At 45.4% G+C, this 26,805-nt stretch overlaps 1 protein-coding gene across 2 annotated transcripts in view; it reads right to left on the bottom strand.

The window, feature by feature from the left end:
• Positions 1-26,805, bottom strand: part of LOC147596804 (ceramide transfer protein-like) — a 129,257-nt gene that overhangs the window by 100,333 nt on the left and 2,119 nt on the right. For both annotated transcript variants that reach the window (XM_086769541.1, XM_086769542.1), the window contains exon 2: positions 17,199-17,333. In XM_086769541.1, coding sequence (XP_086625667.1) covers positions 17,199-17,333 — 135 coding nt within the window. The remainder of the gene's footprint in view (positions 1-17,198; positions 17,334-26,805) is intronic.

The raw sequence follows: 26,805 nt of genomic DNA, 5'->3' as shown, positions 1-26,805 counted from the left end.
GGCACAAGAACAGGCTGTTCCTGAATGCCGTAAGGCGAGCCGTAGGGGAAGAAGACCGGTGTGGATGAACCGGGAACTATTGTTGAGGCTCCGGAAGAAAAAGAGAGTCTATGTCCTCTGGAAGAAGGGACAGGCTACTTGGGGAGATTACAAAGAAGTTTCTAAGGTATGCAGGGAGGAAGTTAGGAAGGCAAAAGCTCAGCATGAACTCAGATTGGCCACTGCAGTAAAAGAGAACAAGAAATCCTTTTACAAATATATCAGTGGTAAGAGAAGAAACAAGGAGAATTTACACCCTTAACTTGATGCAGCGGGGAATGTGACCACTGAGGACAAGGAGAAGGCTGAGGTCCTCAACGCCTTCTTTACTTCTGCCTTTAATAGGCAGATCAGTTATCCTCAGGACACTTTATGCCCTAATCTGGAAGTCTGGGATGCCAGGCCGAATACACCCCCTGTGGTACAGGTGGAGACAGTTAGAGAGCTCCTCCTCCATCTGGACTGCCACAAGTCCATGGGACCGGACGGGCTCCATCCTAGGGTGCTAAGGGAGTTGGTGGAGGTGATTGCCGAGCCGCTCTCGGCCATCTACCAGCGCTCCTGGTTATCTGGGGAGGTCCCGGAGGATTGGAGGCTTGCCGATGTGACTCCCATCTACAAGAAGGGCCGTAAGGAGGATCCGGGGAACCACAGGCCTGTCAGCCTGACCTCAGTACCCGGGAAAGTTATGGAGTAAATCATCTTGGGTGAGATCACTCGGCATATGCGTGGCATCCAGGGGATCAGGCCCAGCCAGCACGGGTTCACGAAAGGCAGGTCGTGCTTGACCAACCTCATTTCCTTTTACGACTGGGTGACCAGACTGGTGGATGAGGGAAAGGCTGTTGATGTGGTCTACCTGGACTTCAGCAAAGCCTTTGACACGGTCTCTCACAGTATTCTCCTAGGGAAACTGGCTGCCCGTGGACTGGGTAGGTATACCCTTCTTTGGATAAAGAATTGGCTAGGGAGCCGTGCCCAGCGGGTAGTAGTTAACGGAGTCAAGTCCAGCTGGCAGCCTGTTACAAGTGGTGTCCCCCAGGGGTCGGTACTTGGGCCTATCCTGTTCAATATCTTTATTGATGACCTAGACGAGGGGATTGAGTGTACCCTCAGTAAGTTTGCAGATGACACCAAGTTGGGTGGCGGTGTTGATCTGCCTGAGGGTAGGGAGGCCCTTCAGAGGGATCTGGATAGGCTGGATCGCTGGGCTGAGCTGAATGGGATGAGGTTCAACAAGGCCAAGTGTCGGGTCCTGCACTTTGGCCACAATAACCTCATGCAGCGCTATAGGCTCGGAGCTGAGTGGCTGGAGGACTGTGAAGAGGAAAGGGACCTGGGGATGTTGGTTGATGCTCAGCTGAACATGAGCCGACAGTGTGCCCAGGCGGCCAAGAGGGCCAACGGCATCCTGGCCTGCATTAGAAATAGTGTAGCCAGCAGGAGCAGGGAGGTAATCATCCCCCTGTATTCGGCGCTGGTGAGGCCGCACCTCGAGTATTGTGTTCAGTTTTGGGCCCCTCACTACAAGACAGACATTGAAGCCCTGGAACGTGTCCAGAGAAGGGCAACAAAGCTGGTGAGGGGTCTGGAGCACAAGTCTTATGAGGAGTGGCTGAGAGAGTTGGGATTGTTTAGTCTGGAGAAGAGGAGGCTCAGGGGAGACCTCATTGCACTCTATAGCTTCCAGAAGGCAGGTTGTGATGAGCAGGGGTTTGGCCTCTTCTCCCAGGCAACAAGCAGGACCCGAGGAAATGGCCACAAGTTGTACCAGAGGAGGTTTAGATTGGACGTGAGGAAAAACTTTTTCTCTCAAAGAGTGGTCAGGCACTGGAATGGCCTGCCCAGGGAGGTGGTGGAGTCGCCATCCCTGGCAGTGTTCAAGAGGCGGCTTGATGAGGAGCTACAAGATATGGTTTAGTAGCTGTGGCAGCAATGGTAGTGGGAAGAGGTCCCATCCAACCATGTGATTCTATGATTCTATGATTCTATATCACCACTCAAACACATCTAGCTTTCAGGTCACATGTCCCAAAAAATAAAAAGCTTTTACTAGCATTGCAGTGAAGCTGGTAAGGAAAGTACAAGGGAACAAAACAGCCATCTAATCTGCCCTGTGCCCTAACACTGTCAGTTCAAAGTTATTCCCTAGCAAATGTCCAACACAGAGCATAACTTTTTTGTCGTAGTTCAGCCCCGATCAGGACCAGCCTACGCAGTCTCTCTCTCAGTCCCCCCACCCTCCGAGAGAATAGGGGGAGATGATATAAGAAAAACGGCTCAAGGTTTGAGATAAGGACAGGGAGAAATCCTTAAAGTTACCATTACAGGCAAAACAGACTCGACTTGGGGAAAACTATTCATTTATTTCTAAAACTAGCAGGAGAATGAGACAGGGAACAAGATAACCTCCCCCCACCCCTCCCTCTTCCCGGGCTTAACATTATCTCTACTACCTCCCCTCCCGAGTGGCACAGGGGGGAAGAGGGAATGGGGGTCGTGGTCAGTTCATCACGCGTTGTTTTACGCCGCTGTGTCATCGTCGGGGGAATAACTCCTCACATTCCTCCTCTGCTCCTGCGTGGGGTCCCTCCCACGGGCCACAGTCCTTCATGAAACTGCTCCAGCATGGGTCATCTCTTCCATAGGGTGCAGTCCCTCTAGAACAGCTGTCCCAGCAGGCCCTCCATGGGCCAACAGCCTCCTTCAGGCCTCCACCTGCTCCGGCGTGGGGTCCTCCACGGGCTGCAGGTGGATCTCTGCTCCTCCGTGGACCTCCATGGGCTGCAGGGGGACAACCTGCTCTACCATGGTCTTCACCATGGGATGCAGGGGAATCTTGGCCAGGAGCCACATTACTCCTCCCCCTCCTTCTTCACTGACCTTGGCGTCTGCAGCTGTTCCTCACAACAGGCTGGCAGACGTCTCTCAGTATCTTTTTACATCTTATTCACTTCTCATCTCCTCTCCACTTCTTGCAGCCAGGCCAGGCCGAGTCGGGCCCAGTCGGCTGCCTGGCGAGAGGCCAGAGGGTGAGGGCTACAAGGCCCACAAGGCTTGCGCCTCCCCATCTCTGCCACCGCTCAGCTGCTTCACATCTTCTCTCCTTCTTTTTCTGTTTTTCCCTTCTTAAATACGTTATCGCAGAGGCATTATCACGGAACATTCTGCTACCAATTGGCTCGGCCTTGGCCAGCAGCGGGTCCACCCTAGGCCCGGCCGAATCCACTGAACAAAGGGGAGCGACTTCTAGCAGTTTCCTACAGAAGCTACCACCTTAGGCCCCCCCTCACTAACAAAACCAGAACATTTTTTTATCCCTTCATTGAAAACGATTCTTAACAAAACATAACACAAGTATAACTGAACATCTTTTTGAATTTGAATACAAAGAAAAGTTACACATACAAGTAACCACAGGAAGATAACAGGCTCTAAGGTTAAGGCAAATTATGCAATCTGAAAGACCATAAATATTGATTCCCAATGACAAAGACAAGACTACACATGTTAATATCCTTTACAACATAAGAACTGCTCTGTAAATACATTCATCTTGCAGACAACTAAAGCACAGTGGATCACTTGTGAAACACTCCACAAAAGAAAACCAAAAGCAAGTCTCATTTGTTCTGTCATGCACAACAGTTCAGAGTCAATGAATTATTTCCTAAGGATCTGGAAATCAGAAGCTACTTATATATAATACACAATCTTTCTTGTTTAAATATACTAAGGAGGAAGAAACGTACAACAGAAGCCAACTAGCAAATAAAAAATGAGCTAGGAAGAGTTTAAAAATCCCAGCAACTGACAAAGTTGATAATAAAGAATCAACTGCAGCTACTAATTAATTCCCTTAATACCTGATCATCTCAACTTAATTCAATTCAAACAACTTTCAAAATTGGTTATATATGCTGCTTTGTCTTCACTGAACCACAGAACAAACTTCCTCAGTTTTCCTCTTGCTATAAATGCTTTTATTGTGGTTTTTTTTTTTTTTTTTTTGTAGCTACATCTAGCAGAGACCACAAAGCATTATTTGCCACTTCTCAGGTCTGTCCTTTATTCTTCTAACATCCTCCTCAGACTAGTTTGAGCCTCTTTTTACACTTGCTTCAAGTTTTTCCATTTCTCTTCCCTTTACTTTCTTCCTGTAGATCTCTCCTCATTTCACTTAGATCTCCTTTTATCTGAAGTTCACTGTTTCTAGCCTAGTGTTCACTTTCCTCCATATGCTCAGAAGGGATTATAAAATGGTATAGTTCTTAGCCAGTCAACTGACAAGACGTTGCAGGAAAACTAGCAATTTTAGAGTGTAACAAGCTAAGGACCTGTGCTGAGGTCAGGATATGTCCTACTGCCCTTTCACAAGCAAGACAAGACAAGAAAATGTTTTAGTGACACAGGGAAGCAGAAAGCAAGTAGGAGTCATTATCTACCTTCAGGATCTAAAGTAGGTTGGAGAACTTCAGTTGCTTTTTCCTAACACTCCCAACCCCTTAACTGCCTCAAGCAGTATGCACAAATTGAGAGGGCACTGGGGAACAAAACCCAGACTGACATGACACTGTGAATGCAAGCACCTGAAAACCTTTATAGTTCTCAAAGGTGAGTTTAGCAGACTAAGTCTGTGGCAGAGACAGCCTGTGTGTGAACCAAGAGCTACTTCTAGAGCCAGCATTTCAAAGAAAAACAGCTAAATCATAATTCCATGCAAGAATATGCTACAAGAAATAGGCCTCCAGCATTGCCAAACATCCTTTCTGTATGCCTCCCAAAGCTTTCTTCTAAGGCACCTGCAGAGGATCCTGCTGAAATAAAGGCAATTGCAAGTATTCAAGTGTCCCAGATTTTTCTGTATAAAACCAACTGATATTAGCTCTTAAATTCTAAACAAGCAGTTTACACAAAGAAACATTTACTTGGCTACAGTTACTGAGGAAGTCCATAGCCAGCTCAGGTCTCATAAGTCATAGCTGACTGCATTGCCACAAAATCCTTCCTACTATACAGCTCTCAAGCCTGATGTATTCATGAAACAAGCTTCAGAGCAGTATCTGCTTGAAAAATACTGGTTTGAGTGCTTAAGGCAAATCATACAGGGAAGTTTAAGTACTTTTATATGCTTCATAACCTTCAAGAGTACTCCATGGGGGAGGGGAAATACTTGAATAAACTTTTGCTTGCTAAACCAGTCTCACTACTCTAAACAGTATTTCTTTTCTCTACAGGGGAAAGCCAAGGCAGTTCATAACAGATCCAACTAAAGTCTGTACATCACAACTACTAAGGGTGCTTGTGCTGCTATTCCCATTACAGAACTAAAAAAAAAAAACCAAAAAAAAACCAAAACAAAACAAAAAACAAAACAAAACAAAAACAAAACTTATCTACAGTGAAGTTAGTTTAAAATTTTGAATTTTTTTTTTTGTATTAAGAAAATACTGAGCAGGGCACTGGGACACAACAATACAGGTCTACAGAAAACAAGAATCACCATTCTTTAGTTCTCTCTCAGGCAGGAACAGCACTAGCATAAATGTGACAGAGGCTGTTATCTATCCTAGCTCCACTGGTTCGCAGCTATTAACAAAACACCACCATATACTGCTATGAAGATAACTGCAGCTTACAATACACCAGTGTTATATGCTGTAATAACATACACACCAAGTGAAGACAAACATTCTGCTCACCTAATTCAGCAGTACAAAACTATCCTTGAAGCTCTGACATACCAGTTTTCAGGGTTTGGTATTTTTTTTTGTGATGCCAAGAAATATTTTTTTTAATATAAGATTAGGAAAAATTTAGTATAGCTGCACACTGATTTTGCCCACAGCTAAATGTGCAAATCTGTTCTGCTGTTGAATATAGTTCTTGATATTTCACTATATTCTTTAATTTCTAAAGTCCAGTCATATTTAAGCCATATTCCATTAAACTTCTAATGCTAATTTTCACATTAATCCTGCTAGAACATCAGATTATTTACTTTTCTGTGGACTGAGTTATCACAGCCATAAGATCTCTAAGAGAACTATATTCATAAAAGAGTAATTTTACAATGAAAGCAAATATTAAGTTGTCGTAGTTCAGCCCAGATCAGGACCAGACTACGCAGTCTCTCTCTCGCTCCCCCCACCCTCCGAGAGAATAGGGGGAGATGATATAAGGAAAAACGGCTCAAGGTTTGAGATAAGGACAGGGAGAAATCCTTAAAGTTACCGTCACGGGCAAAACAGACTCGACTTGGGGAAAACTATTCATTTATTTCTAAAATTAGCAGGAGAATGAGACAGGGAACAAGATAACCTCCCCCCACCCCTCCCTCTTCCCGGGCTTAACATTATCTCTACTACCTTCCCCTCCCGAGCGGCACGGGGTGGGGGGGAAAGGGAATGGGGGTCGCGGTCAGTTCATCACGCGTTGTTTTACGCCGCTGTGTCATCGTCGGGGGAAGAACTCCTCACATTCCTCCTCTGCTCCTTCGTGGGGTCCCTCCCACGCACCACAGTCCTTCCTGAAACTGCTCCGGCGTGGGTCATCTCTTCCACGGGGTGCAGTCCCTCTAGAACAGCTGTCCCAGCGGGCCCTCCACGGGCCACAGCCGCCTTCAGGCATCCACTTCCCCTGGTGTGGGGTCCTTCACGGGCTCCAAGTGGATCTCTGCTCCTCCGTGGACCTCCATGGGCTGCAGGGGGACAACCCGCTCCACCATGGTCTTCACCACGAGTTGCAGAGGAATTTTGGCCAGGAGCCATGTAACTCCTCCCCTCCTTCTTCACTGACCTTGGCGTCTGCAGCCGTTCCTCACAACAGGCTGGCAGACGTCTCTCAGGATCCTTTTTACATCTTATTCACTTCTCATCTCCTCTCCATTTCTTGCAGCCGGGCTGGGCCGAGTTGGGCCCAGTCGGCTGCCTGGTGAGAGGCCAGAGGGTGAGGCCTGCAAGGCCCATGAGGCTCGCGCCTCCCCCTCTCTGCCCCCCGCTCAGCTGCTTCACATCTTCTCCTCTTTTTTTTTCCTGTTTTCCCCTTCTTAAATACCTTATCACAGAGGCGTTATCACAGGACATTCTGCTACCAATTGGCTCGGCCTTGGCCAGCAGCGGGTCCGCCCCAGGCCCGGCCAAGTCCACTAAACAAAGGGGAACAACCTCTAGCAGCCTCCTACAGAAGCCACCACCCTAGGCCCCCCCGACTAACAAAACTAGAACTACCTGTTTTATTTCCTCTAATAGAACTATTGCAAAATTGTGATAAAACATTGCTTTAGAAAAGGCATTTTGTAAAGCAATACATTTTGGTTTACTTAGGTTTTACAAAATTCTTTTAAGGATGAGAAAAAAAAAAAAAAAGCTGTGTTTTACCAATTAATACTATGCTTGGTAAGAATTTCACCAGACAAGTCTAAAAACACGGTCTCTCATGCCCTATTAGAAAACCATTACCTCTCGTCCTATTGCAACAGGCCCTACTAAACAGCCTCTCCCCATCTTTCTTGTAGGCCCCCTTGAGGTACTGAAAGACCGCTATCAGGTCTCCCCAGAGCCTCCTCTTCTCCAGGCTGAACAGCCCCAACTCTCTCAGCCTGGCCTCATAAGAGAGGTGCTCCAGCCCTTTTATCATCTTCGTGGCCCTCCTCTGGACCTTCTCCAACTGGTCCATGTCCTTCTTGTGTTGGGGGCTCCAGAACTGGACACAGTACTCCAGGTGGGGTCTCACCAGGGCAGAGTAGAGGGGCAGAATCACCTCCCTCGACCTGCTGGCCACGCTTCTCTTGATGCAGCCCAGGATGCGGTTGGCCTTCTGGGCTGCAAGGGCGCATTGCCTGCTCATGTTAAGCTTCTCATCCACCAGCACTCCCAAGTCCTTCTCCTCAGGGCTGCTCTCAATCCATTCCCCACCCAGCCTGTATTTGTGCCTGGGATTGCCACGACCCAGATGCAGGACCTTGCACTTGGCCTGGTTGAACTTCATGAGGTTGGCACGGGCCCACCTCTCCAGCCTGTCAAGGCCCCTCTGGATGGCATCCCTCCCTTCCAGAGTGTCGACAGCACCACACAACTTGGTGTCGTTGTTGAACTTGCTGAGGGTGCACTCTATCCCACTGTCCATGTCGCCAACAAAGATGTTGAACAGGGCCGGGCCCAGCACGGACCCCTGAGGGACGCCACTCGTGACCGGTCTCCACATGGACATTGAGCCGTTGACCACCACTCTCTGAGTGCGGCCATCCAGCCAACTCCTTATCCACACAGTGGTCCGTCCATCAAAGCCATGTCTCTCTAGTTTAGAGAGAAGGATGTCGTGCGGGACAGTGTCAAAAGCTTTGCACAAGTCCAGGTAGATGATGTCAGTTGCTCGTCCCTTGTCCACCGATGCCGTCACCCCGTCATAAAAGGCCACCAGGCATGATCTGCCCTTGGTGAAGCCATGTTGGCTGTCACCAACCACCTCCTTGCTCTCCATGTGCCTTAGCATGGTTTCCAGGAGAATCTGCTCCATGACCTTGCCAGGCACAGAGGTGAGGCTGACCGGCCTGTAGTTACCCGGGTCTTCCTTATTTCCCTTTTTAAAAATGGGGGTTATGTTCCCTCTCTTCCAGTCATCGGGGACCTCACCAGACCGCCACGACTTCTCAAATATGATGGCCAGTGGCTTGGCAACTTCATCCGCCAGTTCCCTCAGGACCCGCGGATGGATCTCATCAGGACCCATGGACTTGTGCACCTTCAGGTTCCTTAGATGATCCCGAACCTGCTCTTTGAGTACAATGGGCAGTTCTTCATTCTCGCAGTCCCTGCTTGCACCTTCTAAGGAGAAGTATTTAGTCAAGTTGGTGTATTTTTGGAATCACTGCTCATTTTCAGAATACAGCCTAAATATTGCTCATCCAAATGGTCTACTCCTTGTATCCTCCCTTAACATTATTTCCTCTGAACGAGCATCATCATTGTATTTTCCTTTAGAGATCTCTTCCTTCCCCAAAGTTGGAGTATACATAGCAAAATCCTGCCTCTGCTTAGGAACAATCCTTGTCCCTTCTTATTCTTTCAAACAAGTACATTAATCACAAGCTATATCCATGACGACTCTAGATTATTGCGTTGGGTATACCCTAGCTGGCTGCCAGACCCCCACTCAGCCGCTCTCACTCTCCCTCCTCAACTGTACAGGGGGAGAAAATAAGATGAAAAGTTGTGGGTCAAGATAAAGACAGGGAGATCATTTACCAATTGCCATCGGGGGCAAATCAGACTTGACTTGGAGAAAACTAATTTAATTTAATGCCAATTAAAAATAGAGTTGGATGGTCAGAAACAAAGACAAAAACGAAAACACAAGTTCAGGAGGATGGGGGGGTTGCAGTCAGTTCATAACACTTCATACTCTTCCATTCCTTCCTTTCATTTTCCCCCTGCTCCAGCATGGTTCCTCTCCATGGCTGCAGTCATGGAATCAAAGAAAAATTTGGGTTGGAAGGGAACTTTAAAGGTCATCTAGTCCAACCCCCCTGCAAGGAGCAGGGACACCTTCAACAAGATCAGGTTGCTCAGAGCCTCATCCAACCTGGCCTTGAATGTTTCCAGGGATGGGGCATCCACCACCCCTCTGGGCAACCTGTTCCAGTGCTCCACAACCCTCATTGTAAAAAATTTTTTCCTAATATCTAATCTGAATCTACCTCCCTCTATTTTAAAACCATTACCCCTCGTCCTTTCACAACAGGCCCTGCTAAAGAGTTTCTCCCTGTCTTTCCTGTAGGCCCCCTTTAGGTACTGGAAGGCTGCTATGAGGTCTCCCCGGAGCCTCCTCTTCTGCAGGCTGAACAGCCCCAACTCTCTCAGCCTGTCCTCATAGGAGAGGTGCTCTAGCCCTCTGATCATTTTCGTGGTCCTCCTCTAAAGTTGCTCCAACTGGTCCACATCCTTCTTATGTTGGGGGCTCCAAAGCTCAACACAGAACACTCCCCAGGTGGGGTCTCACCAGAGCAGTGGGTGAGAATCACCTCCCTCAACCTGCTGGCCACGCTCCTTTTGATGCAGTCAGCTTTCTGGGCTGCAAGTGCACATTGCTGGCTCATGTTGAGTTTCTTGTCCACCAGCACTCTCAAGTCCTTCTCAGGGCTGCTCTCGATCCATTCTCCACCCAGCCTGTATTTGTGCAAACCTACTCCAGCATTGGCTCTCCACAGACCGCAGCCTCCTTCAGTGCATATTCAGCTGCTGCAGTGTGGGGTCCTCCACAGACCGAAGTGTGGATATCCTCTCTGGCATGGTCCTCTCCACAGGCTGCAGGGAAATGCCTGCTGCACAGTGGTCTCCTCCAGGAGCTGCAGGGGATCTCTGCTTGGCACATGGAGCACCTGTTCCTGCTCTCACCGCAGGACTGTTTCTCACACTTTTTTCCTCACTCCTCTTTCTCTCAATACTGCTGCACAGCATTTTTGCCCTTTCTTAATCTTTTACCCTGATGCACCACCACAGTGGCTGAGGGACTCAGCTGTGCCCTGCAGTAGGTCCACTGAAGTCAGCTGGAACTAGCTGTGTCCAGCGCGTGGCAGCCTCAGCCACTCTCCTCATAGAAGCTGCCCTGCAGCCCCCACCCTTACCACATGCACCCAATATAATTATAAAAGTGCGTAAAGATCATTTTTTCTCTACAAGTTATTTATCAAGACACTTGGCTTTGGAAGTATAAACATTGAAGTTACTAAATTAAGTCATTAATTTTGCAAGTTTGGGGGTTTTTTTAATATCATTAACTATGCTAGATCTAGCTGTCAGGGTGGAACAACTTAGAGAAAACATTATACTTCATTGTTTATCATACATTTTATTCAAAACGTACTGAAAAATTCAAGAGATGTAGCAAGTTCTAATTCACTTAATTTGCAACACTTTTTTTTTTTTTCCTGAAAAAAAAAAAAAAATCCAAGTAGATCCACAAACCTTGGGAATTAGGGTCAGACAAAATTCACAATACAAAATTCTGATTTTCCTTTTTGAATTGCAAAATCCAGGCAAAATTTAGTGGAAACATTAGACTATGATGTCTTGGTTTTCCTTGCTGCTATTCTTATAGCAATAAGAATCCAATTTTTAGTTATATCAGCTGGCTGTATTTTTTACAGAATATAGGAAAACATTATTGCAAACAAGTAAACGCAACCACTTTATGCCTACTGAAACAGTGATGATCCTTTTAGGTGGCAAAACATGGGACATATAATCATTCTACAATTTGTTCATTACTACATTAAAAAGAAAAACGTCCTCATAATGGCACATTTACATGTATAGAAAAATCTTATAAAGAAAATAGGCTTAAAAATATAAAAGTCTGTTAAGTGTTTTTACATTCTTTGCTACTACCAAAATATTTCACTTCAGATCTTATGTTATTTACCTTTCAAAAGGTAATGAACACTGCTTTTTATTTTAAACAATAATTGTCTTTTCAAACCTTGGCTGAAGTAGAGGCCCACTGCACCCATGAAAGCAGAAGCACACTAAGCTATGAAAACTTTAAAATTAGCTTTGTTTACTCCATTGCAAAAAAGCCCTCTCATCTGAGGGGCTTTTAAAGTCTGAAATAAGCATATATTGTATGTATTACTTCTGCAGTTAAACCACATTTTAAACTTGAAACCCACTGTTCTCAAGAATGAACTTGATGAATCTGGTCTCTGCACACCCAGCAGAGATGTTCAGATGCAGGAGTGATCATATAAAAAAAATTTTAGTAATTTTTGCATGGAATCAATCATCCTATAGCCTTACAGCACCCAATTTGTTAATTAATATTTTATCCAGTTATTTTCTTGTTAATAATGTGGAATTACTATGTAGTATGAATTCATGCTGTATTGGTTTATATGTGAACACATCTCTGACGCATGCCATTCCCACTGAAAAAACAATGACTTGCAATAACAAAATCTAGAATATAACAATTGTGCACTTGAAAGATCAGCTAAACTTTGATCAGAAACATGGAATGGCATTGTGTTATTAGAAAAAATGAGGGCAAGACTGAAATACTTGTAAAACAGCATGTGTACACTGCCACTTGCTTGAAGTGATCTACCATTGACTATGGATACTCTATGTAAAAGCTCCAGGGGTATAGAGAAGGGGTACGGTGAAGGGGTATTAACAGATTTAGATACACACTGTGAGAAATGAGGATATAACCAATGAGCTTGTCCTGTTTGAACACAGTCTGAAGGACCCTAAGCTTTACTAAAGTAATAACTTGTGTTTAGTGCTATCAGTTAATGACTTCAGGATATAAGATACCGGAAATGAAAGCATGCATGTTGTCACCTTGGTGGGAATTAAACCAGAGAATTGAGTCCTCTGCAGAAAAATGCAAGTGATGCTTCTCCATGAGGAGCAAAATATTTGCAATATCCACTGACATCATATATTAGCCATGGAAAAAAAAAAATAAAAAAAAAAAAATCAGAATTACACCACCTGGATAAACATCAGCTTAGAACTGATATGAAATTGCGGAGTTAAACTCATTAGGAATCTCATCATGTACAGGAAGAGGTTAGAGTTAGGGTTAATCAGGCAGGAAGCAAGACAACTTCATATCAACTTTAGAGAATACAGAAACTCCATGTATCATTTTAATAGGACAAATACAGGAACAGGAATCACATACACTGCTGCACCCCTAAAATCACCATTTGTATATTGATTAGTTGTCTTTTTGTTATATCTCATACTATGTACTGCAGTATGCCATGGAAGATCAAAAAGCTGTACATACACCAACAGTCCAATATGGATTTCACAAGAAAAACATGAAGCAACACCCAGACAGGATACTCTACCCTAAGAACAAAGCCATGCTTTGCAGTAGTACTGTTGAGCTGTCAGAGAGTACAGCACCCCTAGATTCAGACTCACAGTGATGGGAATGGAGAGTTCCCATCCCATGAAAGCAGGGGAGCTGCAGCTACAGAGCAGAGGCCTGCTGTACCTATGAAAGCAGCACATTAAGCAGACTTGTAAGATTAGCTTGCTTTGAATCCAAACATAAGCAACTTAATACACTAAAATTTGTTATGAAAACTGGCTCAGTGAACTAGAGCTTGGTACCAGGTGTCTCTTGTTATGACATACAATTTAAGCATGAGATAACAAAGGCCTTGAAAATATGGACATAGGCTAAAAGCGGAGGCCCCAGAACCATAAACAACTCATTAATGGTCAATTACCGATGAGTGAAAAAGTACAACCCCCGGAGCTGGGAAGACTGCTTTTGCTTTAAGTAGCAAGAGGGCGGGGGGGGGGGGGGGGGGGAAGAAACCAAACAATACAAACCAAACCAGCTGAGCAACAGGGCAATGCACCTGCTGCAGCCTGGGAAAGCAGCACTTCCCCCCCACCCCCCCTCCCCCCAGCATCACATAGCACATACTCCAGGAGCAGGAACCAAGGATTAAAAATCACCTAGAAACTCAATCATTTTCTGTCCCTGTCATCTGTCCGTGTCCACACCCCCCCCCCCCCCCGCCACCCCCCCCATTAAGGAGCTCTCCAGTCAGGTCACCTTGACCTTGTAATAAACTGTGAGCTGTTTGTTCATCAAACCTTGTCAGAACAATGGAGAGTTATATGAAATACACAAAGTCGGCCACAAGAAAGTTACATTAAATACACAAGGTCAGCCACAGGCACCCGGCTATGTAAAAACAGCATGCAGGACTGCGAAAGGAGGGAGCGGGGGGGGCTCATAAAGATGAAGGGTATAAAACCAGTAACTTTCTAACCATATAGTTTGAAGAAGCAATTAGTGGGAGGGGGAAGTCTGGTTTGGAGCAAGAAACAGTCTCACATTATCTCGAGGGAGTGAGGGAGTGATTAAAAGGAGCAAGGATTCGAAAACAGGATGGCACCCATCACATAAATCTCCTTGTTCAAGAAGGACACGAATCGGCTCAGACTGATAAGGACACTGCCAACTTGTGGGAACAGCACATTCCAGGCAAAGGTGAAAAGTACACCGTGAAGAAGACCTACGGCCTTCCTCCCAAAAGACCCCCGAAGACCCTCGCCCACAATTCCTGGGAGAATTTGCGCAAGGACTGATAAGCTAATTAACATACGAAGCGAGAGTAGGTGGGTTTAGGTAATGAATATGTATAAGCATCAACGAAATATTTATTGTTTTTACTGTATAAGAATGGGGCGGTTTGCTATCTCGGTGTGCGCCGTTGGCGGAGCAGGAGACTCCCCGGCCGCCCAGCGCTGTTTTGCTTACTGGTCGCTTGCTTTAATAAACCAAATTTTTAATTGGCCAATCTCTGTCAGTTAATTGGACAAAGAGGGCAGATAAACTATAACAACCTCAGCAACTAGGATCATCAAGAACAAAGATATCAAGCTAGCTATATGGCATTGGCTCCATGGCACTGCATACTTGCAGCTAATTTAGGATATAAGTGTTAAAGACTGACTGCTTTGAATATGTAATGACAGTGTTTAGTGTGCAAGAAGTAAGAACTAATTATAAGCACAAGGTATGTCGCTAACAAATGTCAGCCTAAGTTCTCATTCTAAATTTTAAATTGACCTAATGGCAGTCTAAACTCTCTCATCACAACTATCTCTAATTCTTTGAGAGATATATAAAAATCTATTTGTGTACATATATATCTATATATGCACACATATTTAATTGTGAAACAACTTCTCTCCTGCAACTTAAAGTTTTAATAATATATTAGTGTCCTGGTTTTGGTAGGGATGGAGTTAATTTTCCTCTCAGTAGCCAGTGTGTTTTGGATTTGGGATGTGAAGAATGTAGATAAAACACCCTGAGACATGAGTTGTTGTGAATGAGACCAAGGACACTGTCCTGCTTTCCAAGTCTGGCAAATGTGCAGATGCAGGAAGCTGGGAGAAAGACAGACAGAATAATTGACCCAAACTGGCCAAAGAGAGTATTCCATGCCATAAACGTCATGCTCAGTATGTAAGTTGGGGTTGGCCAGGGCGGGTATCTGCCTTCCTGGCATCCATCTTTCTCCCTCATTTTGCTGGCATTGTTCCCTCTACCTTGCTGGCTCCCTTTTTTTTCTCCTTTGCTCGCTGCTCAGTTTTGTTTCCGTGATCGCTGCTCGGGATGGGCTGTATCAGTCATTGGGACATTTGAGTGATGAGAAAATGTACATTGTTCCTTTTGTATATTTTAGTTTCCTTATACTCTGTTATTGTAGTTTTCCTTTGCTATTCTAGTAAACTGTCTTCATCTCGTGGGTTGAGTTTTCCTTTCTTCCCCATTTCTCTCCCCCATCCCCCTGGGGAGGGGGATGGTGAGTGATAAACTGCGTGGTAACTTGGGCTAAACCAGAACACACATGAAATGATCCAATACTATTCCTGAACCTCTAATACTTACACAGCAATCACTAACTGCAGCTAGAAATAATTAACAGGAGTTTACCAGGTTTCAGAGATGCCATTTCAAACTATAATCAAGCAATTAAACTGTCAAATACCACTCACAAAGCACGATCATGAATGAAAGTGGAATAACTAAATTATCAGATTAATTTGTAGAACTATGTCCGCTTTTTATTATTTTTCAATGTACACAAGAAGCTCAAGAACTGGAAAAAATAAAAGCAACAATTCAGCTCCAAGTTATCAGATATAACAAGTGCCAGATAGAAGAGAAGGAAAAAAAAAAAAAAGCTATCTGCAAGAAGTTTCAGTGTTACACACTTACTAGTCAAAAGATAAGAAGTTCACCAACTTCCCTTCACAAAGTGCAATATACCAAAACATTCCAGAAGCAGTATCAGCATCACTATAATCTCTCCACCACCACAACTGGAATTCAAGCTGCTGAGATGTCCTCTACAGCACACTTCCAGACATCCTTTGGCCTACCTCCTTGCCATCACCTTTATGTCTCTGCCTGGTTGGCATGTTAAGCCTCTTACTAGTGAGTGAGACACCTTTTTGGATGTCCTGATCAGAGGGTAGTACCTCTACAGATCGCCAGAAGTACACTTAAATGAGCACTTCTAGATGCTGTTGCTGTGCACCATATATTCCTGAATTAAGTCAAATCTTAATCAAGTCGTAAAAGTTTAAGCAGTTTTTAAAACTAATTAGGTAATTTGTTTTACTTTTTAGATGACTGCAGTACCCGTCAGACATCTAAATGTAAAAATCTGCTTTTTCTTCACAATCTCTTTTCCAAAATACATACAGTTGATGTAATCAATCCAGTCTTTTTTAAAATACGAAAATGTGTTTAAAAAAAATTCTATTTGTAAGTTAAATATTAGTAAAAAAATGAAACTTCTTATTTGTCATCCTCATTTCAGTTTGAAAGCAAAACATCTGGTGGAATAAGAACATAAATAGTAAGATTTAACACTACTGCTCTTGGAAGTTATGTGCTACATAGAAGTCCAGCTCATTTTTTCCCTCCTAAGTCAAGTAACTGGACTGACTATTTAACAATAACACAGAAAAGCTACAGCATGCTTTTTGACAGCTAGTCAAAATTAGTACATATCATAATTCTGAAAGCTATAAAGATTTTTTTTCTTCTTTATCTTCTAAGGCCAATTCATCTTTATATTTCACTTATATGTAAGGCTCTTTATTCTTACCAGCATAATACTGGATCTTTCAGCATTAGGCAAAAACAGTACCACGCTTGTTTAGAGGAAGAAACACATAGTAGAACATTTTCTTTCTGAAACATTGTACAGTCATGTTCAGAAAGTACAGTCAAAGAAATATGACCCTCTCTTTCTAGTGCAAAGTGTAAGGACTACGATGGATGCTGTCGCCTTTGGGAAGTTGGTCCAGGGTCTTCGTCTGACCCTTGGGAAAACTCTGCTTCCTCCAGAAGCAAACTCTATCCCTACCCACAGAAACCTAGATAACAGAGATGAAAAGCTGCTTACTGCAGTCTCAAATGAGAACAGATTTTCTTATTAATAACTCCTTGCCCTGCTCTACAGTGTTGCACTAATATCACTAACTTTTAATATTAAATGATTTAACAGAATTTGCCCTACCCATATTTGCTTTCACCAGACATTAACCTACAAATATGTAACACCCCAAAACATGAAAAGATGGCAATACTGAAATAGCACTTACCGTAATCACAGCCTTGCTCAGACAGATTGAGCCTCTGCAGCCATATTCTGTTTCATCTTCAGACTTGTAATAACTCAGTATGTTGCTTTTCAGAACTACCCATCGATCCTGCCACCCATGAATGTAGTTGGTCCACTGTAAAAACAACAACAAACCCCCAACAACAAACCCCCAACAACAAACCCCCAACAACAAACCCAGTTTGGCTGATAGTTCTCAGGCTTTCAAGCACCAGGAGAAAAACAAAAAAAAAAACACCCCCCCCCACACACACACAACCCCCCCCACACACACACACAAAAAACCCCCACACACACACAAAAAAAAACCACCCCCACACATGAGAAGAGGGGCTAAGGAAACTTTAATAGATATGGCATTTATTGATTATTGCTGTGCATGCTAATACAAATGGCGCTTTATGCTTTGCTAACTAGCTATTGTAAAAACTACCCGAGGGGGGGGAAGTCTTGCATTCCCCAACCGAGGGGCCACACACTACCCCCCGTGCTGCCCGGCGCCGAATAAACATACCTACTTTACAATCTTACAGATTGTGGAGTCTGCTTTCCGCACGTCAGTTTGGCGAGCCAGGCAGGAGGATCTCTGCTTGGCTGCGGGATCGACTGCGGAGCGGACTCTCCTAGGCGCGCCCCGAGCACTTTCCTCGGAGGAGCCTCCGCTGCCAGCCGCTCACCACGGGAGCAGACAACAACCTCCTGAAGCCGCGGACCAAACGGTATGTTTAACGGAGGGGGCCTGTAAGTCGTACGCGTGGCCGGGGCAGCTGGTAAATCGCGCAGAGACGTCTGGCGTGCAGCATAGTCCCCTTTGGGTGGGTACCCAGGTTGGTTTGGGGCTCCAGTTGGGGACTCACTGACCGATAGAGTGACCGCTAGTGATCCTGGGAATAGATCAAATTAGTCTGTGTTTTGCTGGTATCGATTTTTGGTTCTTGTAATAAGGCATTTTGTGTTGGCTACCGATTTGGACTTGCTGAACCATAGTGTCTGCGTGAAGGATTCTTGTGTGTGTGTGTGATCTATGTTGCATGGTAAAAATTCTATGTTGCGTGCAGGACCTTCTACGGTGTAAACGCCTGTGTTGTGAAAGCGTGAGTGAGTCTCGGGAATCCCAGCAAAGCTGTGACTGTGTGTGTGGCGTGGGGTCTGTCCAGCCGCCCCTAACCACCCAGAGTCTTCTGAGGTGGGCTAGAAAGCAAGGGGACTTTCCTCTTTCCAAAGTTTCTTGTATGATTGTGTGACCACTATGAGTGTGTGGACGTTCACGAGAGTGTGAACACTGTGAGTCTATGTAAATTGTATTGTTTGTGTGCAAAGATTGAATTGGATCCAAAGTGTGTGTTTGTAACCGCGGTAGTAGTTTATTGTGTTCTGTCATTGTAGATTCCTTTGTTCCCTTGTGGTGGGACCCTGACGGTCCTGAATAGTGTCCTTTACACCACGGTAACTCTCGTAAACCTATATTTTGTTCTAGAGTGTAAGTGTTGTGGTGAAAAGTTGTGGGTAGAGTTTGGCTGGAATTTCGAGCATCCTAAGTGTAAAATTTAGACTGGGATAAGAAAGAAAGAGCTGTGTTTGTGTACAAAAGAAGGATAAATAATAAATCAATAAATATGGGAGGGGGTCAGAGTGAAGGAATAATAAAGAAAAATCCTCTGGGTTGCGTACTTGCTCACTGAAAAGATATTGCTGGGACTGGAAGTACGGAAAGTAAAAAGACCCTTATCAAATATTGCAATCAATGGTGGCCGTTGTATAAGCTAGAAGGTGAGGCTAAGTGGCCACTCAATGGGTCAATAGATTATAACACCCTTTTACAACTAATGTCGGTTTTAAGAAGAGAAAGGAAATGGGATGAGGTTTCGTATGCAGATATGTTTTTCACCCTCCGAAACCACCCAGAATGGCAAAGGGGCTGTGGAATGGTGCCCCCACAGGACCCTATGGTACTCGCGCTTGAGTGAGAAAACAACAAGGAGCTCAGAGGTAAACTGAGGCGGTGTTGTTCGGCATGTAGTATTGGACAAAGATGTACTAAGGCAAGTAAGATTCATCAGGCGCCAGAACAAGATTTAACTGATTTGTTTAAGCCTCCCCCTCAACCACAGGAACAGGATGCGGACTCGGACAGAGCTTCGACCCCCCCGGACAGTCCCGTATCTTCCCGTACTAGGAAGAAATCCGCTCCAACAGTTTTGCAAACACCTCTCTGGGAGGCGGTGGGGCTGGATGGTGGGACGATGTTAATTAAAGTACCCTTTTCTACTGCTGACCTAGGGGAGTGGAAAAAGATTGCAAAAGATTATAGGAGTGACCCAGTAAGTGTAACTAAGCATTTCCAATTTATTATAAAGCAACATAATCCTGATTGGAAGGATATACAATTATTATTGGACTATCTGACTGAAACAGAGAAGCAGCTAGTTTTAAGAACAGCAGGGAATCTGTCCGAAGACCATTATAAAGTTACAGGAGGGAACGTTAAGGAACATTTCCCCCTCCAAGATCCAAAGTGGGATGTTAATAGATCTGTACATATGGAAAGATTGCAGGAGTACCAGGAATGGATTTTAAAGGGAATGGAGAAGGCAATCCCCAAAACTATAAATTGGTCAGCTTTGTATGCAATCAGACAGAGCCCTTCCGAGTCCCCATCTGAATTCCTGGATCGATTGAGGGACGTGATGCGCCGTAGCACACCGCTGGATCCTGGGTCAGAGGTAGGAATACAACAATTAATCTCCCTATTCTTGGGTCAATCCACAGGAGATATAAGACGCAAACTTCAGAAGTTACGCCCCACAGAAAGCAGGAATTTAGAAGTGCTGCTGGATGAAGCATGGAGAGTGTTTAGTAACAGAGAGGAAGAATATAGGCAAGGGCAAAAGAAGCTGATAGCTGTCATGCGGGAGGAAAGGGAAAAAGGGATTAAACGGAACCTGCCTCGTGTGGGTAAAAAATCAGTGTGCTTTCTGTAAGAATTTTGGTCACTGGAAGAGGGAATGCCCAAAGAATAAGGGGACCAAAGGGCTCACACAGGAAGAACAATAGCCCACCTAGGGAAAGACTGACGGGAACCTGGGGAATCTACCCTAGCGGATCCACTGGTTATAATTAAGCTAGGGGAAAAACAAGAAAAAATAGAATTCTTAATAGATACAGGGGCAACATACTCTGTTTTGAATCAAGCCTTGATGCCCCTAGGGAATGATTATGTTATGGTAAAAGGGGCGACTGGCCAAAGTGAAAAGGCATATTTTTGTAAGCCTCTGGAATACAAACTGGGAAAACAATGGGGCATCCACAAGTTTTTATATATGCCCAACTCCCCAAAAGCACTTTTGGGAAGAGATTTGTTGGAACAATTGGGAGCAAAAATCACATTTGAAAAAGGAGAAATTACTCTGGAGGTAAAAGATCAACAATACGTTCAAATATTGAGTCTAACCTTAACCAGTCTTCCCTCAGAAGGAAAAATTAACGAGGAAATCCTAAATCAAGTGTACCCGGGGGTATGGGCTACCGACGTACCGGGAAGAGCGAAAATGCTCCACCGGTCAAAATTAAAGTTAAGAAAGACCAACAACCGGTAAGAATTAAACAATATCCCTTAAAGAAAGAAGATAGAGAAGGAATCCGGCTGGTGACAGAAAAATTTCTACAATTAGGACTATTAAAGGAGTGTGAGTCTGAATTCAATACCCCTATATTACCTGTTCGGAAACCCGATGGGTCATATAGGGTGGTCCAAGACTTACGGGCAGTGAATAACATAACTGGAGACCTTTATCCAGTAGTGGCGAACCCATATACCCTGCTGACTGCGTTAACACCTGATCTAATTTGGTTTACTGTCTTAGATTTGAAGGATGCTTTCTTTTGCCTCCCTCTCCACGAAGCCAGTCAAAAATTGTTTGCATTCGAATGGGAAAATCCTAAGAGTGGTCGGAAGACCCAGCTCACTTGGACGGTGTTGCCACAAGGATTTAAGAATAGTCCTACCATTTTCGGCAATCAGCTTGCGAAAGACCTAGAATCCTGGGAAACCCCGTCTGAGAAAGGAAAATTGTTGCAATATGTGGATGATATCCTGATCGCCACCAGGACAGAGGAAGACTGTATGGCATGGACCGTGAGTCTGTTAAACTTCTTAGGACTCCAAGGATACCGGGTGTCCAAGAAGAAAGCCCAGGTAATGCAACATAAAGTGAATTATTTGGGCTATGAAATTAGTGCGGGGCAGAGAACTTTGGGACAGGCCCGCAAAGAGGCGATATGCCAAACTCAGAAACCCCAGACAGTAAAGGAGTTGCGGACCTTTCTGGGAATGACAGGGTGGTGTCGATTGTGGATTTACAATCATGGACTGCTTGTTAAGCCATTGTATGCGCTGACAGCGACTGAGCAGAAACACCTTGAATGGAATAAGGAGGCTGAACAAGCTTTTGAGCTACTGAAAAAGGCTCTGATGTCGGCCCCGGCCTTAGGACTCCCAGATGTGAGTAAGCCGTTTCTTCTTTTCTCCCATGAGAAGCGGGGCATTGCCCTAGGAATATTGGTACAGGATCTGGGTCCGCATCAACGGGCAGTTGCCTACCTCTCTAAGCAGTTAGACGTGACTGCAAAGGGCTGGCCTGGATGCCTACGGGCGGTTGCAGCTCTGATACTGAACATACAGGAAGCCCGAAAGTTTACCCTGGGCCAGAAAATGACTGTTTTTGTGTCCCATGCAGTGTCAGCAGTACTGGAAGCAAAGGGTGGGCACTGGCTCTCTCCACAAAGATTCCTGCGATATCAAGCTGTGATAGTGGAACAGGATGATGTGGAAATCGTGGTCACTAACATTGTCAACCCAGCTTCTTTTCTCAGTGGGAACACAGGAGAACCGGTGCATCATGACTGTTTGGAAACCATCGAAGCAACATACGCAAGCTGCCCAGACCTGAAGGATAGCCCCATAAAAAACGGGGAAAACTGGTTCACAGACGGGAGCAGTTATGTCTTAAATGGAAATCGACATGCGGGATATACCATCACCACCAGTCAAGAGGTAATAGAATCAGGGCCTTTGCCCATGAACACCTCCACACAGAAGGCAGAAATAATTGCCCTAACCCGAGCCCTGGAATTGGCCCAGGGCAAAACTGTGAACATTTACACGGACTCAAAATATGCCTTCGAAGTTGTGCACGCACATGGAGCAATTTGGAAAGAAAGAGGCTTATTGAACTCCCAAGGGAAAAATATCAAACATGCAGAAGAAATTCTGAAGCTACTAGAAGCTGTCCAGCTCCCTGAGAAAGTGGCAATTATGCATATTAAGGCACACCAGAAAGTGAGCTCAGATTTGGAAAAAGGGAATGAGCTGGCGGACAGAGAGGCAAAACAAGTGGCCAAAACGAAGGTAAAAATAGAAGGGGCTCTAATTCCTGATAGGCAAATCTCCCTACAAGGTAAGCCAAAATATACCAAAGAAGATCAGAAACTTATCACAGACTTAGAAGGGTCATATAATGAAGAGGGGTGGGCTTATACCCCACAGGGAAGACTAATCATTCCCTCTTGTTTACTGTGGCACTTGATACAGGAGGAACATAGGAAAAGGCATTGGGGAACAGAGGCTCTGTATAAACATTTGATAAGAGAAATCATGGCTAGAAACTTATATACCACAGTGAGACAGGTGACTCAACAGTGTGACCTTTGCCTCCAGACTAATCCAAAAAAATACTCCCAAACCAGAAATGGGCCAGATTGGGAAGGGCAATGGGCCTGGACAACAATGGCAGGTTGATTTTACAGAACTTCCAAGAAAAGGGGGGTACTGATATTTACTGGTATTAACTGACACTTTTTCAGGTTGGCCAGAAGCGTTCCCAACTAGGACAGCTAAGGCTCGGGAGGTAACTAAAGTATTGGTACAAGAGATAATACCACGTTTTGGGGTTCCGGCAACCATATCCTCTGACAGAGGACCACATTTTGTCTCAAAAATAGTACAACAAATCAGCCACCATTTAGGTATAGATTGGCAACTTCATACCCCGTATCGCCCTCAGTCAAGTGGCCAAGTGGAGAAAATGAACCACTTAATCAAACAGCAAATTGTGAAATTGGGACAAGAAGCAAACCTGACATGGCCTCAGTCTCTCCCGTTAGCCCTTTTGCGTATACGAACAAGACCAAGGGTGAGGGAAGAACTGAGCCCCTTTGAAATTTTGTATGGATGACCCTATGGAATACAAAAAGGGATATCTATGCAAATTGGGGACGAAATTATGACTTCCTACATGGTGGCATTGAGCAAACAGCTCAATAAAATTAGAAAGCATGTAATTGGGACCCAGGGAAGAGGTCTAGATGAACCTGTACATGATATACAACCTGGAGATTATGTATATGTAAAGTCTCTTGCAGAAAAAACCCTGGAACCACAGTGGGAAGGACCATATCAGGTACTCCTCACCTCCTTCACAGCAATCAAGATCAGAGAGCAGAGTGCCTGGATACACCACACCAGGGTAAAAAGAGCACCTAAGTCTACATGGAGGGTCACACAAGTACAGCCTCAAAAACTTATATTATCACGACACTAGTCGTTATCCTGACAAGTAAAGTCGGGGCATGGGAAAGTAACACATTTCTGCAGCTCCATGAAAAAGTTGCTAAAGTCATGAATTGGTCTGGCTGTTGGTTATGCTCGCATCTGCCGAAAAACATGGGGAGCGGACACCCTGTAACGGCCATGGTCTTCCCAAAAGGTCTCAAGGCTTTCCTAGGCATGTCTCCCAAGGCGTATGCAGAGATAAAACGGGAAGATCTTAATTGGCAGATAAACTTAAATTTATGGGACGAAACCCAAGGTGTACCGTGCATTCAAGAGTGCAATTTAAAAACTGCCGCACCACTTGCGGGGAAAATAGCGCTGATCCAAGGTGTAAGGGGAAGACATTCGTAGGACAGTACCCCAATTGTACCAACTATCTTCCGTGGGCAGGAGCTAAATACTTATGGACAAAAGACCAAGCCCACATGAATAAAAAAACCAAACTGATGGGATTCCCTGCCCCACGTGGTTGATACTGGATTTGTGGACATACAGGATATAAAATCTTACCATATAATTGGGCTGGCCGATGTACTATAGGGATCATAATACCTAACGTTACTGTTACACAGAACCTGACCTACCTTAACACACCAAAATTCTTACACACACACAAGACTTTTTTGGCAGAGGCGTGGTAACAACCCCCTGATAGACAAGCCCACTGGCTTTCATAGTTTTATACGATGGCTTATTCCAGGGTTGGGAGTGAGTGAGTTAGAAAAGGCTTTAGTAAATATTTCTGCTACTATGGAAAGTCTCGGTACTGCAACAGGGGATGCGATTCAAGCCCTCCAAGAGGAGACTTCTTCCCTGAAAAAAATGGTCCTCCAGAATAGGCTGGGTTTGGATATGTTGTTTGGCCAGCAAGGGGGATTATGTACTGCTATAGGTGAAAATTGTTGTACATATGTAAACCAGGAGAAAAGGATAGAGAAAGACTTATCTAAAATCTGGGAACAAACTAAAAGTTTTCATGAAATAACCAGGGACAACATTTCCTGGGGGTTTGACTTATGGGAAAAGTTAACCTCTTGGCTACCAAATTTAACATGGCTGAAACAACTATTTTTTGTAACAATTATAATTATAGCTTTGTTCATAATCCTTTTTATAACACTTCGGTGTGGCTTCTGGTGTTTCCAGAGCACGGGAAATTCCTATAGTAATTGGAAGAAAAACCAATTACGACAGAGGCTTGAGTCTAACCAATACTTTGAGAAAGTGCAAAATAAATAAACATTGTGCCAGAATTAGGTATAGTAAAAGAATTTACTAATTCTCTAGAAAAGGGGGGAATGAGAAGAGGGGCTGAGGAAACTTTAATAGATATGGCATTTATTGATTATTGCTGTGCATGCTAATATAAATGGCGCTTTATGCTTTGCTAACTAGCTATTGTAAAAACTACCCGAGGGGGGAAGTCTTGCATTCCCCAACCGAGGGGCCTTGCTTTGTGCTTTGAACTCTTTATCTGAAGTGAGAAGTCCTGCACCTCCCGCACAAGGACAGTCCTGATAAGAACCAAGGGGCCTCCTTCAGGAGCCAGCTAAAACTGGCCAAATGACCTCTTGGAACTAATTGTAATACCTAAATGACTTCTTGGAACTAATTGTAATACCCAAATGACCTCTTGGAACTAATTGTAATACGGAGCGGGGATAGCTCATGCATATGTATAGGCGTGTTTTTTTAACTTCATGTATATGTAACACTTGGTTGTATAAAATTCAAAGTGAATTGCCTCGCCAGGTGCGCACGATTTTGGCAGGACTACCCCCCCCATGCTGCCCGGCACCGAATAAACATACCTACTTTACAATCTTACAGATTGTGGAGTCTGCTTTCCGCACGTCACACACACACAAAAAAAAAAAACCCCCCACACACACACACCCCCCCCACACACAACCCCCCCCCCCACACACACACACACCCCCCCCCCAGACACCACAAACCCCCCCCACACACACCGCCCCCCCCCCACACACACCGCCCCCCCCCACACACACACACACCGCCCCCCCCACACACACACACCGCCCCCCCCACACACACACACACCGCCCCCCCACACACACACACACCGCCCCCCCCCCACACACACACACCGCCCCCCCACACACACACACACCGCCCCCAGACACCACAACCCCCCACACACACACCACAACCCCCCCACAACCCCCCCACACCACGCCCCCCCACACACACACCACCGCCCCCCCCACACCGCCCCCCACACACACACCGCGCCCCCCCACACACACACACCCCCCCCACACACACACACACCCCCCCCCCCACACACACACCCCCCCCCCCCACACACACACCCCCCCCCACCACACACACACACCCCCCCCACCACACACACACACCCCCCCCACCACACACACACCCCCCCCACCACACACACACCCCCCCCACCACACACACACCCCCCCCACACACACACCCCCCCCCCCACACACACACCCCCCCCCCCACACACACACCCCCCCCCCCCACACACACACCCCCCCCCCACACACACACACCCCCCCCACACACACACACACCCCCCCCCACACACACACACCCCCCCCACACACACACCCCCCCCCACACACACACCCCCCCCCACACACACACCCCCCCCCCACACACACACCCCCCCCACACACACACCCCCCCCCCACACACACACCCCCCCCCCACACACACACACCCCCCCCACACACACACACCCCCCCCACACACACACACCCCCCCCACACACACACACCCCCCCCACACACACACACCCCCCCCACACACACACCCAACACACAAACCCCCAACAAACCAAAAAAAACCCCAAACAAACCAAAAAAAAAAAAACCCCAAACAAACCAAAAAAAACCAAAATATAAAACAAAAAAAAAATTTATAAAAGTTCTTCCCATTTGAGAACTTTTAATCCTCTTCTGCCCAGAACTCCTAAAATAATTTTACA

Source organism: Chlamydotis macqueenii, chromosome W (assembly GCF_036417535.1).
Source record: "Chlamydotis macqueenii isolate bChlMac1 chromosome W, bChlMac1.mat, whole genome shotgun sequence".
NCBI lineage: Eukaryota > Metazoa > Chordata > Aves > Otidiformes > Otididae > Chlamydotis > Chlamydotis macqueenii.
Note: the sequence above shows the minus strand (reverse complement) of the source record. Positions and strands in the feature narration are given on the sequence as shown.